This window comes from Chenopodium quinoa, unplaced genomic scaffold, assembly GCF_001683475.1.
Source record: "Chenopodium quinoa cultivar QQ74 unplaced genomic scaffold, ASM168347v1, whole genome shotgun sequence".
Classification (NCBI taxonomy): Eukaryota; Viridiplantae; Streptophyta; class Magnoliopsida; order Caryophyllales; family Amaranthaceae; genus Chenopodium; species Chenopodium quinoa.
In genome coordinates, this window is record NW_018743955.1 from 5928012 (window position 1) to 5942232 (window position 14221).

The following is a 14221-nucleotide window of genomic DNA, read 5'->3' on the forward strand; positions in this document are numbered from 1 at the left end:
GGTTGGACTCATCTTTTAACATTAAATGTTTGGGTAGGGCCCTCCTTATTGGCACCTTGTGCTGTGAATCTTGCTTTAGTAAAGGTTGAAAATTTTTTACAACAGGTGGGGGCTCACTGGGGTTTAACTGTGGGGAAACAATTCCATCAAACACATAAATTTCAATACATCTGCTTTTCTCAATTATACTCCTCAACTCCATCACTTCATGGTCTGAGTACACCTTCCTCAAACCATTATCTAAGGCCATACCAGGAACTAAATAAAACAGGTTGTCTATTTTTTCATAATCCCCACAATTTTTGGCAAAATCTTCCAGCCACACTACTACAAAAGTGAACTTAAGTAACATCCATTGGTAACACTTTTAAAATTTCAAGATTATTTAGTTTTATGTAACACTTTTGTAACATTGTATTACTAGGTAACATTTTTTGTAACACATTAATATTATGTAACACTTTACAGTAACACTTTGATATTAGGTATCATTTAGTAGTAACATATAGCGGTTTTATACAAATGAACATTGTTAATACCGATACAAATTAAAAACTAATCGGAGCCCTATAGTCTTTTTTTTCTAATTACTGGTATTTAATTTTTCAGTTTAATGTATGTTCTCCCTCATTTTCTGTATTTATTGAATCTCTCAGCCGCTGCCGCAACCATCGCCGGCCAAAAATTCTTTTTCCCCTTCCTTTTCTCACTCCTCTAGCTTGGTATTCTAGAGTTTTGTGAGATTTTACTTCTGCAATTCTCACTTTTTCTCTCCTCCAGCTTGGTATTCCAGGGCTTGACAAAATTTTGTGATTTTATTTCGAAAAATTCGTCTTTATTTATGAAATTCGGGCTTGATTTTCAGCGAGATCAATGAAATTTTCTCATCGCTTCAATAAATTAAAGAAATGTTGCAAAAGACAGTCAAAATAATAAAGAAGAAACGATTTCTAGGTCTGGTTTGTTTTTCTTCTTCAATTGTTGAATTTCTATACTATATTCATAATTTTTGGAATTTTTACATTGTTTGCCTTCATTTTCATTTTAATCGCAATGATGCGTGACTATGAGTTTTCCTATCAAGCTGTTTGATACTTTGATGTCAACATTATAGTTTGTTAATTTGTTGTTCCTATTTAATAAATTAAATTTACAATTATGCATCGGATTTTCTCTGATATATTTGACAAGTACTGTACAGGTAGGCTTTCGAAATTTTTTATAATTGTGATGAATGAATTGATAATTTGTGATTGTAAATAATTGGGTTTAGCGTTTAATTTATGATTGAATTTGAATTGGGGGTAGATTATGCTTGATTCCTTATGGGGGTTTTGTAAATAATTCTCATATTTTAATTAATATATTGAATTAGGTAGTTTGTAATTGAATTGAGTGTTGATTTTAGGGTTCTAACTCTAATAATTGAATTTTAGTTAAGGGATCAGTATGATTAAATTAGCAAGCTCTAAGTGCTAACAATCATTTTTGGGTATATATTATTCATAGGCTTTCCTCAAAATTCCATGCAAATTGGTGAAATTGGCGATTCGTAGAAGGATTAATAATGAATGCATTAGTTGCAAGCCCATGGAAGAGGTAGAAGACCCCCAAATTAAAGACAATGAAGTTTTGATCAAAATTGAAGCAATTACGCTTAAACGTGCAAATATCATTTAGAGGAAGGACTCTTTGGAACTATCCTGGTCTACAATGTTCTGGAACTATCCTTCAATTTGGCAACAATGTCACTCGCTAGAGAGTTGGTGATTAGGTTACAAATTTTACCTTTTCTGCTTTAATTTTCCAATTATTTGCTATTGCTTGAAGTTTTGTGATTTGGGTTTTCATAATTTTTAATAAAAGTTATAATATTGACAATATTTTATTTGTAGGGTGTGATTAACTAGTAGTTTTGTTCTGTCTGCGATTAAATTGATTGATTTATCATATGTTAGTTTGTGCATTTTCTCTTTGCAGTTGATATGGTTTATTTCTAAATAGAAAATGATAAATGTTGGTTCAACATGTTGTTGATTGATGGTAGTGGAGGTAAGCTAAATATTGTTATATAAGCTGGTTGTCTGATTGATGCAGTAGAATGACTAGTAATGCTAAAGATGAAATGCATGTAGAGCTGGCCAAAATTGCCTTTGACAGATTTGATTTTACCATCTAAAGTTTCTTGTATCACATTTTGAACCATGTAGATCCTAAAGGGAAATTATCATGACTAGATATGCATTTAATGTTAATATTTATACAACATGGGTCTTAATTAATTCATTATTACTTATCGTTATTCATTAAATAAAAAAGAAATATATCTCATGAAACTAACAAAAAAGATTGTGTGGGCATATTTGAATTGCTATGTATCAAAAATTACAAAATTACTTTTAGTGCAATCGTAACATAATTTGAATGTGGCTATATCCTCTTAATCTAGTATGGTAGTTCATTTTATACACAAATCTATAATTCCTTATTTCTGTATAATTGCACTTTACTAGTTCAAAAATTTGGTATGAAGTGTACGTTTAGTTTATCTATTGTCAGTGTTCTAATTTAGAATTTTAGAGTAAGTATGGCGTTTGAGTTATACTTGTTATGATTTTTTTGAAGGTACAATTCTCTTTTGGTAGAGAATGAGTCATACGTACATACTTTTTTCTTAAAGTATTGGGCAGATTTCCGTAATCTGATCTTGTTGCAGCTAGAGTTACCAATTAGTTATTGATTTAATACTCTACAATTGTTAGCTTCTACATAATGAATTTACAAATATACATAGTTTCATGAGCTAATATAAATTAGATCATTATCATCCAAATATATCAAAAGTCAAAATCACAAAGCAATACTGAAGGAATTTTGGAATTAAGATAGTGTGATTAACAAAATGTGAACCACGAGGCTCACTACTTGCAAATTTTAATTGTGAAATAATTAGTGCAAAGAATTTTGATTTCTAACATTTGTGAGTCAAGTTGGTGGTAGTAGGCCTAGTAGCCTTTTTAGCGTTTTATCTGTGTACTTCTAATTTATAAGGGAAGGCAAAAGGAAGCTTCTATACGATCAACTGTCAAGGGCCTTGAGATAGTTTGTTGTGACTTGTGAGACTAGAGGAGCCTACCAAATTTTGTTGATCAATTTGACTAGTACACTTTTCTTTTTAGTCTACATTTGATTTTTTTTATATATATCATTCTCTTTTGTATTGTAAGATTTTGTGAGTGCCCCGTTCTTTTTAGTCGATTAGAAGTTCTAAACATATCAGTAAACCATCTGCTTGTGGAACTTACCTATCCACCATATTGGATAACTGCAAAGGTGAAAATTTTCTTTTTTATATGTTCTAATATTGCTTTCGTAATTCCATGAATCAATAATCAAATCAATTCTCTTAGTCTTACTATGCAGGACTTTAAAGTCTGAATATTGAACGATGTTCGATCACGTACGAAACAATTCAAATAGTTGCTAATTTGTTGGATTTTGGTTATGTACTGTCTCAGATCTCTTAGTGGGTAAATAACTTGGTCAATATGTTATTTTTGATACTTTTTCATCCTTTAATTGAGCTTCTAACATAAATCTCTTTTTTTTTGGCAGGACATAACAGCCCTATATTCATTAACTCTTTATCCAACTGACTATCAAATCTTGGGAAGCTATAAAGGTGAAGGGTTTTCATACTTATTTGCGGCTGTCATTTTGAACCTTAACTTTCTTATAACTGTGATAGTTGTAGGTTTTCAGAACATAGATTGTAGTGAATAATTAATGAACTAAAATTATTGTAAGTGTGGTTAGCATCTCCATTTTATTTGACCAACCTTGGCTGATGCACTTGTGTTTACATTCCAGAGGATATACTCCCACCCCAACAGACAATACTCACAAAAAGGGAGGCAGCAGCGGAAGGAGGATGTGAATGATCGTGTTTATGCATTGTTTAAGCATTGTAGTTGTATTTTATTTTAATGAAATTGTAATAATTTTTTATTTTGACACAATGAAATTGTAATATTACAAGAATTTATTTATAATAAAATCTAAGTTTATTTATATACATTGGTTTGTTTATCAATTTTAGTGAAAAAAAGCAAAAAAGTTATTATTTTTTTTTTTTTTTTTTGGCATAAAGGGCACTGACCTATCTAAAAAACAAACCGGTGCATATAATAATAATGATGGAAAAATGATTGAAAAGTGTTACCTAATAATGAAGAAGGTGTTACTTAAGTTTGCAAAAGCGATACACAATGTCAGATAAAGTGTTACTACGTGATTGAAAAATGTTACTAAAGATTAGTAAGTGTTACATAAGGAATTAAAAGGAACACTATAAAAATGATACTAATAGTATAAACAACGTTACATAAAAGGGTTTATAGTAACACTTTTAAAAGTGATACCATACGTGACCCAAAGTGTTACATAAGGCCTTAGGTAACATGGGCGGATGTATCACCCACTAAAGTGTTACCTATTGTATATAATAACACTTTTAACACTTTATGTAACACTTTTTGGGTGTTACTTAAGGTCAGTTATGTACTAGTGCCACCACCAACACTACTTGTCAATATCAATGGTAAAAGTCTTCCCTTTTCCACCTTTATATACTAACTCTCCATTTGAAATAGTTTTAAAAACACCACCATACCAATACTTTAGTGTGACAGCAGAGAAGGGATCATCCAACTACCAAAAAACCACAACATACACAACAATATCCAGCATTTAAAACCAATTCTAAGTTCAAAACCGCAAATTAAGAATTAATATAGCAAAACAGAGCATATAATTCGCAATTCAACAATCAATTATCAACAACAGGGCACTTTTAATACACTACCCTAAACAACCAAACAAAGCGTCACCAACCAAAAAATTCAAAATTTCCACAACACACATACAATTACTCAAAAAAGGAAAGGAATTTAGGGTTCGTTGATCACATACCTCCATTTGACGCGCTTCGATTCGAGAGCCCACAACAATCTTTTGTGCGAAAGTCTTCGATGATTTCACCAAGTAAATCGGGAGTGAAAGATAATAGTGACTGGAGTACGGATAGAGAGGAGTAAATGGAGGTGGTGCTCGATTTTTGATGGTGATGGTGATAGTGATAGTCGTGGTTGAAGTAGTAATGGAGTTTCATTCATTTGGGAAGAAAACCAAAAGTCAATAAGTCAACAATAATAACCCTCACTTGTGTAGCCGGTTGCCAGTTAGCAAGAGTTGATGTGAGAAAAAAGGGGTAAAAGGTTGGACTAATTAGGAATAAACAAAAGGTGGGATTAATATGGGAGAACGGACAAAAGGTTGGATTATTCCCGTTAAATTTTCCTATCTAAAATATAGTTCAATCATAGTATTATGCAGTACCAACAAAACTCAACATCATACAAATTATAATCAGCAGTAATGATTTATTGGTGAAATTCATACTATATAATTCAGTAAATAAATAACACTAACCTTGATGACTGATTTCCTTTTTATATTAATTTTTTTCGTCTGCTCAATTGATTAAAGATGGTGCTAATAACGTGTTAAATATGGAAAAAAATTATAGAGAGATGAGAGAAAATTGTTACGTTGTATCTCTTATTCCATCTAGTACGGGATATATGTACATGTACATTACCTAGGGTTCCATCAATGGATAAGACCAAATACCCAACTCTAGAGTATTCTAGATAGTACATGGGATAATAGTCTACTATATTTAGATATCTTATAACACTAATGTATATTTTTAAAAGCATAGTAATGAAAAGGAAAAGTTGCTAATTTTTTTTTAAAAAAAAATATAACTTTTTTTTATTAAAAAAAAAATGTTTGGCCAAATTTTTTTAACATTTTTTATTTAAAAAATTAAAAAAAAAACTAAAAATTTTAAAAATAAATATAAACTCCCCTACCCAGCTCCTATCTCACTGGGAACCACCCCCCCACCGACCCACCCCACCTGAAACCACCCCATCTTAGCTCCCATCATCGTTTTCGACCCCCTTTTCTTTTCCGCCAACATTGCCGGGAATAGCACGATCTTTGAGCGGTCTTCCAAAAATAGTACCACTTTTCGATTATTTCAAAATAAAACGATTTTTCACATACGTCCGCTATATATGGTACGTGACCAATTTGTAACCTGTTTTATAGTTATCTATGATATTTGTCCTAATATCTTTGGCCAATTTTTTTAAACATTTTTTCTTTAAATTTTTTTTTAAAAAGTAAATATTTTTAAAATAAAAATAAACCCCTTACCCAACTCCCATTTCACCGGGAATCACCCAACAAACCACCACCAACTGAGGGCAAGGTCATCGGACACAAAAAAACGATTACAAATGATAAAAATTGAACCAAAGATATTGTGACATAAATGGGTTGGAAAGTAGACTTTCAAAGCTTTCCAATGATGTATTATGTGTCTAAATCCGAGTTTGGGATCAAAAAGTTATGATAAAATAAAAAAACGCAAAAAAACTGGAAAATTCTACGGGGTAAAACGCTTTTCGAATCTCCCAGGGACTTTTGATTATTTTAGGTGTTTCTCCTTTAGAGTTTTGGAAAAATTGACGTTTTCTCCCTCCAAAAAAAACAATTTTAATTCCGACGATGTGTTCGATGACCTTGCTCTCGGTCGGTGGTGGTTTGTTGGGAAGAGAGGATGTTAGATTAACTTAGAACATGGAATACACCTGAGGGTATGTTTGTCTATTCATATTTAAATGTGGGCGTTACTTGGTAAAATAAGGGTGTTGTTTAGCTTCTCACTTTATTATTTAGGTTTTTTTAAATCAAATTTGTAAAATACTAATTGAACCAAAGATATTGTGACTGTGTCATGGGGTAACCTGTAAAACAAGTTACAAGTTTTTTGTACCATTTATAGCGAAAGTATGTGAAAGGTATTTTATTTTGAAATAATCGAAAGGTGGTGCAGTTTTTGGAAGGCCACTTTAATGTCGTGTTATTCCCGGTAAATTTTCCTTAAAAAATGTACACTAGAGTGCCATATTTGGTTGGATGAATGTCCCCTATGTTTTGTATCTTTGCTAGACAAAGCTCAATTATAATGATATGGGTTGTGTAAAAAAAAAGGGTTTATATAATATTGAACAATGTTACTGATAGAGAAGGAGAGTGGTCTTAAAGGAGGGAAGAAGTACATTTTAAGAAAAATAGAGGTCACTTACATCCAGAGTATCCGACGAGATATGTAATTTCAAAATATATATACTTTTTATATGTAATTACATCCATGGAAAACAATATATAATCTTAATATATATGTAATTTTAGAATATATATAAAGTTCACCATGGAAAACAATTTCAACCAGAGGGGAATTTGTTTTTTTTTTGTTTTTTTTTTTTTTGAAAACAAGCCCCTAAGTTGGGCATCTCATTCATTCGTAGTGGAATCAGCAAGAAGCATTGGTACAATAGGTAATGGGAAGTCAGACTCCCATACACGACACCCTACAGACCATGGAGGCAAATGAGCTAATTTATGAGCCACTTTATTACATTCCCTATGAGTAAACTTCCACGAAATAAACACAAAAAAACTAGCAACGTGATAGATGTCATCCAAGATAATATGAAGAGAGCTATTCCCTCTCTCTCGTGCACGAATTACGTTCACAATGCTCAAGCTATCACTCTCAACCTCGACCTCCTTAAAACCATGATCCAACGCCAACCACATTCCCAGTAGTATAGTTTTAGCTTCGACAATGTTGGGCTGCCAACGATCCTCCACGCACCACGCTGCTGCAATACAAGCATCTCCTTTCTCATTTCTCACAACCGCACCCGCTGAGGATCCCACTCCCTCGACCAAACCTGCATCAACACTCAATTTCACCCTTCCCCTAGCTGGTAGATTCCACCTCTGTCTCGCAGCGCTTCCCCCACCAACCACAACTGCATCATCTTTCTGTAACTCACTCGTGAGCACAATCGATTTCTTGGGGTTGCAAGCTTCCCCTTCAAACACCCATTTATTTCTTGCAGTCCATACTACCAAACAAATAGTCATAAATAATCCATGTTCCTTGCTAGGTAAACGCTCCAACCAAGCCAAAGCAACCTCCCCAAAGTGCTGCGCTGCTACCCCAACTCACACCACTCTCATCCCAAATAAGCCTCGCTATGACACACTCCTTTAGACAATGAAGCTCAGATTCCTCCTCTGCCCCACAGACAGAACACATTGGAGAAATACTCAACACCCTCCTATATATGTAAACCACGGGCTGTTGGAAGAGCCCCAACACAAGCCCTCCAGAAAAACAATTTAACTCTAGGAAGCTAAGGGTGTTAGCGTGCCATAACTTTTTCCACACAAGCCCTCCAGAAAAACAATTTAACACAAGACGAGACCACTGTCTCCACATTCATTTCCCCAAAAATAGCCCGATACACCGACCTTAGAGATTAAACACCATGCCTCTCTAAGTCCCAACAGATAGTGTCACGAGGTAGACAAAATATAATCGGTATACTTAATATCCTATCTCTTTCAAATGGCAAAAATAACTCATTCACCATGGAGACATTCCATCAAGCTTCAACTAGATGCAGCAAATCACACACACGCAAATCATCCGGAGCCTCGCCTTTTGGAGAAATGACTTTCGGAGAAGAAGTACCTGGGATCCACAGGTCCTTCCATACCATAATATCCAAACCATCCCCAACTCTCTACCTCACACCTCGATTCACCAACCACTTTGCTCCCCAAATACCCCTCCAAGTATAACTTGGAGAAGCTCCAATATCTGAGCTCAAAAAATCACCATCAGCATAATAGCGTGCCTTGAGAACTTTCGCCACCAAACTCTCCGGATATTGAATAAGACACCAAGCTTGCTTCCCCAAAAGAGTCGTATTAAAAGACTTAAAGTCACGAAAACCCAAACTGCCCGCTGCCTTTGGTTCTTAAAGCTTTTTCCAAGAAATCCAGTGAATCTTACGCTCCCCCTTCTTTTGCCCCCACAAAAAATTAGCAACCATCGAACGCAACTCATCACAAAAAGAGGATGGGAATTTGAACACACTCATCGTGTAGGTCGGGATAGATTGGGCCACTACCATAATCAAGAATTTCCGACCCACTTTTGATAACATTCCCCTCTTCCACCCTTGTAACCTCTTTCACAACTTCTCTCTAATACCTTTTGTAAGAACTCTCTTCGACCTTCCCACCACTGTAGGCAAGCCAAGGTACTTATCATGAATATCAACAATATTAACCCCAAGTAACTCAGCTAGCTCCTCCCTTCTAGTAAGTGGAGCACCCTTGCTAAAAGACACCGTTGTTTTCCCTAAATTCACCATTTGTCCCAACGCCTCCTCATAGACACTTAAGATATCATTAACCGTCTGAACCTCCTCTGCACTGGCCTTGTAAAAAATAATACTATCATCTGCAAACAACAAATGGGAAATGGAAGGAGCCGTAGATGCCACCCGAATACCATGTAAACCACCACGTTCCACTACTCTAGTCAACAGTCTAGACAGAGCCTCTGCACACAAAATGAACAAATATGGGGATAGAGGATCACCTTGTCGTAAGCCCCTCGACGGAACAAACTCCCTAGAAGGCTCCCCATTTATAAGAACCGAGAAAGAGACCGAAGAAACACAATACATAACTCTATTCATCCAATTTTCTGCAAAAACAAGTCTCATCATCACAGCTCTAAAAAAAACCCCACTCAACCGTATCATAAGCGTTTGCCATATCAAGCTTCAAAGCCAAATACCCATTCTCACTCCCCGAGGTCTTCATATGATGAAATATCTCAAATGTGACCAAAATATTATCCGTAATCAATCTACCCGGGGTAAAAGCACTCTGATTAATCGAAGTAATATCCGACAAAAAAAATTTCAACCTATTCGCAAGCACCTTGGTGATCAACTTATACACAACATTACACAAGCTTATCGGTCAAAAATCACCCATTTTATCCGGCTCTTTCATTTTCGGAATTAAAGCAATAAAAGTATCATTAATAGACTCCGTAATAGCATCACCATTCAAAACTCCAATCACAAATTCGCAACCGTAGGACCAACAATATGCCAATAAGTTTGAAAAAAATAAGGGACACATACCATCCGGCCCCGGAGCTTTCAAAGGGTGCATCTGTTTGAGTGCCGCAAAAACCTCCTCCGCCGTATAATTTGCATTGAGAACCGCATTCATATCATCAGAGACTCTCCAGTCAACCCCTGCCAACGTCTCCTCATAAGAGCTCAGATTCGAATATGTAAAAAGCTTCTTAAAGTAACCAACTGCCACATTATTTAAACCTTCCACATCTTCATATTTTACCCCGTCATCATCCACTAATGAAGCAATGAAATTTTTATCCCTTTACTGCGAAGCTTTGCGATAAAAAAAAACTAGAATTTCGGTCCCCTGCTGTCAACCAAAAAGCTCTAAACCTTTGACGCCAATACATTTCTTCATAATGCAGCAGATTAGAAATTTCTTTCACAACTCGACGTCGCTCATTCACCTTCCCAGCAGCTCGACTTCCCCTATTTAAGATGCTCAAACGTTTTCTCTTCTTACGAATCTCACGAAAAATCTGACCATACTCCTTATTACTCCAGGATTTTAAAAGTTCAGCACATAATCCGAGCTTAGTCACGACAGAAGGTCCTCCCAAATGCCACCCTTCTTCTACTACCCCTTCACAATTATCACTTTCGGTCCAAATGTGCTCAAACCGAAAGACACTTTTATCTTTTTTACTCGTGTTACCCTCATCCCCAAGTAATAATTTGATCGGGGCATGATCCGACCACTCCTTCTCCAAATTAACCACTTTCGCTTTTGGGAAAATATCCCTCCACCCTTGTAACGCCAATGCCCTATCCAACCTGCATTGGACATTGTTCTCACCTATTTAACCATTATCCCAAGTGAACTCATAGCCAGTAAACGGGATATCTTGCAAATTGCACACATTAATTACCTCACGAAAATCCTCCATTTGCCACAAAGCCCTGTCACACCCTCCTTTCTTCTCATTATCCGACAAAATCTCATTAAAATCCCCAATGCAAACCCACTCTCCACTTCCCTGTACAAATAAGTCACTCAAAAGCTTCCAAGATAAGTGACGATTATGCACCTCAGGCCACCCATAATAACCAGTAAGACGCCACTCCCTCAGACCAAGGCCTTTTTTAATTAACACATCGATATGGTGTAAAGACATCGAGCACAAATCAACCTCGATACCTGTTATCCAAAAAAGAGCTACACCCCCAGACCGACCTCTACTATCCACTGCCAAACTATCATATCCTACCAATTTGTCACGCACTTGCATCATCTCACCGCTACTCAACTTCGTCTCCGTCATGAAGATAAGAGACGGGGCCTCTCTTCGGACCAAATTCCGAAGATTATTAACAGCAGAGGTGTTACCCAGCCCTCTACAGTTAGCACTTAAAATACTCATTGGGCTTGGCGGGGCTGCTGAACAACAGTCTCCGCCTCACACCATTCAGATAAAGAGTCATTTAGTAGCACCTTCTTACTTCCTTCCCTGCCCAAATCATTCTCCTCCCTACCTCTCTTTCCACTCACTTGTTCCCCCATCAACATCCATATTACAGACCTTTTTTCCTCCCCCCCCCCCTCTATTATGCCTCCTCCATGTTTTTCCACTTCCACTAGTCACCTTGTTGCTGACCAAATTCGAGCTCAGGGAAGAGGATAGTAGCCCCTCCTCCTCCCCCCTCTTATCAGTGTCTCCCAACCCAACCATTCCACCACTCAAATTGTTCTTTTCCACCACTCTATTATTTCCTTTCTTGCTCACAATAAAAGTTGACCCCCCTTCCCTTCTTCCCACTCTTCTTCACGTGCATACTTCCCCTCCCCTTACTTGCATCTGACACTCCAACAACAAAACTCAAAGGGGGCATTACGCCCTCTTCATTTCCCCCATGCTCCACCGTACTCCCTATTACAACCCTTGACTCATTCAACAACAGTTCACGAGTATGACTTTCTTTGATATTTTCGATCATCGCAGGCTTCTTCACAGCGTTCACATCAAACACACTAGCAAAATCAGCCGACTCTTCTTCGCTCGCATCATCAAGTTGACCCCCTAGCCCCTCTTCATTGTCTCTCGTAATAAATAATTGCTTCCTCGAAGCCACAATCGCTTCGAGTTCCTCTACCTCCTTCATTCTACCCTTTCTCGGTGAGGCTCTCAACCATCTTCCCCACCCTAATTTATTTTCTTGTTTTCCTTCGAAATCATAACACAATCCCTCTCCGCATGACCAATTCTACCTCACGCAAAACAAAAGAATGTCAATCTCTCATAGGCAAATTCCACAACAATATAATTTCCTTTCCAGCCTTGTCTCGAATTTTCTGGCACCTACGCAACGGCTTGTTCACATTACTCATCACCTTAACCCTTCGAAATCTATCTAGCCGCAACTTGTCTTCTTCAATCTCCAACACCTCCCCAAGGTTCCACGCAATCTCCTTCACATCCGTATCTGATCTGCAATTGAACGGGAGAAATTTAATCCTGACCCAAAAAGGTGAGTGGCATAGGGCTATACGCTCAGGTTGTTCGTCCCCCTCCACCTCTTTGATCACAATCAACATATTATCAAAGCACCACGGCCTACCCGACAACACTTTCTCCTTATCACGCCAATGAAATAATAGGAATGCATATAAATTAGGGCCAAGAACCCTAATTACAATCTCATTAGTCAACACCCATACTTTCGTTATCGTAGCCTTGAAAGCATCAACGTTATATGGTCTATCAATCATAACCTTCCCAATTAGCAGAAGATTAAATTTATCGTTCATAGGCAGAGCATCAGTGGCTCCTAAGTCCACAACTCCATTTTCCTCATCTTCCAAATTAAGATTTGCATATCTCGAAACCAGATCATCCGCCATATCCCTTGATCAGAGAGAACGAATGCAAAATTTCAGTCGTCGAACATAGCAGAAAAGCCCTTGCCCTAGCAGAGAGAAAGACCCTTTCTTTCGAGGGAGAATTATATAATTAGAATATAAAAAATGGAATTTGTTATTTCTGGAAGACAAGAGAATAGTATTTTTTTAAAAAAAAAAAAAAAAATTTCAGAAATTAAGTATGAGTATTGAAAATGACAAATAATTTGAATTTTAATATTATCATGGTAACAAAAATTTCATTTTAAATTCAATTGAAATTTCAATTTGAGTGGAATTTGGAGCCTATTTCAACAACTTATAAATTAAAAAAAACCTTTTCAAATTGTATGTAGGCCTCACATAGAAGGATCGTATGTGTAGCCTATCCCTACAACATTCCCCTACTTTGTTTAATTTATTTTGATTATCTGTAACTATAAAGTCTATTACTGAATGCTTGATTTATTACTAACTAAAGAAGTTTAGTGCAACTTTAATAATTGTAGATATGAACTTGCTTGCAATATTAAATAATCATTTGCTACTAGCTTGACCATTGGAGCTAGAAAATGCAATTAGCTTGGACAATCAAATATGCTTAGAAAAAAACTTGCCAAAAACAAAAAAATAAAAATAAAATGAAATACAAGTATGAAAAATGTTAATTAAGGAGGTGTGGTTTAATTAAATATTAAGCTAATAATAAGTCATTAGAGCTCAAAGTAGTCAAAAAGTCAATTAATTTATTGACTTACTAAGTACTTCGTATATGACACGGTAAAATAATTTGACAATTAGTTTGCTATTGAAAATGCTTACAAATCTAAAATCTAAAATTGAAATTAAAAAAGTATAAAATCTTATTCCCACTATACAATCATCATTTCCCTTTAATAAATTAACATTATAATCCTTAAATTAAAAAAAGAAAAATTTGCAAATTACAGCCATTTAAAGTTCGTATTTTGCAAATTGCAGCCATTTATAATTTTTTTTGCAAATTGCAGCCCTAAAGTTCGTATAAATTGTAAATTGCAGCCCGATACAATTTTTTCATCGGTTTACATGTTGAAAAATCTTCGATTAAGGTTTTAGGGGTCATTTTCTTTCTTAGGGTTCCGAATTGAGCTCGAAATTAGCAAAAAAAATAACGCAAGTATTTCGTTTTGCGTAACAAAAATGTATCGATTTGTGGGAAACTATAAATGTGAGACACTTACGTTATTTT

At 35.8% G+C, this 14221-nt stretch overlaps 1 protein-coding gene and 1 long non-coding RNA gene across 3 annotated transcripts; one reads left to right on the forward strand and one right to left on the reverse strand.

Moving 5' to 3' along the window:
• The first annotated feature begins 567 nt into the window (after positions 1–567).
• LOC110689247 lies at positions 568–4188 on the forward strand. 2 transcript variants are annotated; one of them, XR_002504863.1, is made up of 4 exons: positions 568–954; positions 1510–3530; positions 3616–3682; positions 3871–4188. It is a non-coding gene; the product is annotated as an uncharacterized LOC110689247 (long non-coding RNA). The 2 variants fall into 2 exon arrangements; XR_002504862.1 differs by having other exon boundaries at positions 1510–3682.
• Positions 4189–12381: 8193 nt separating this feature from the next.
• LOC110689486 lies at positions 12382–12993 on the reverse strand. The gene has a single exon (XM_021866272.1). The coding sequence runs from the start codon at positions 12991–12993 to the stop codon at positions 12382–12384; it is 612 nt and encodes a 203-aa protein (XP_021721964.1).
• Between the last annotated feature and the right edge of the window lie 1228 nt (positions 12994–14221).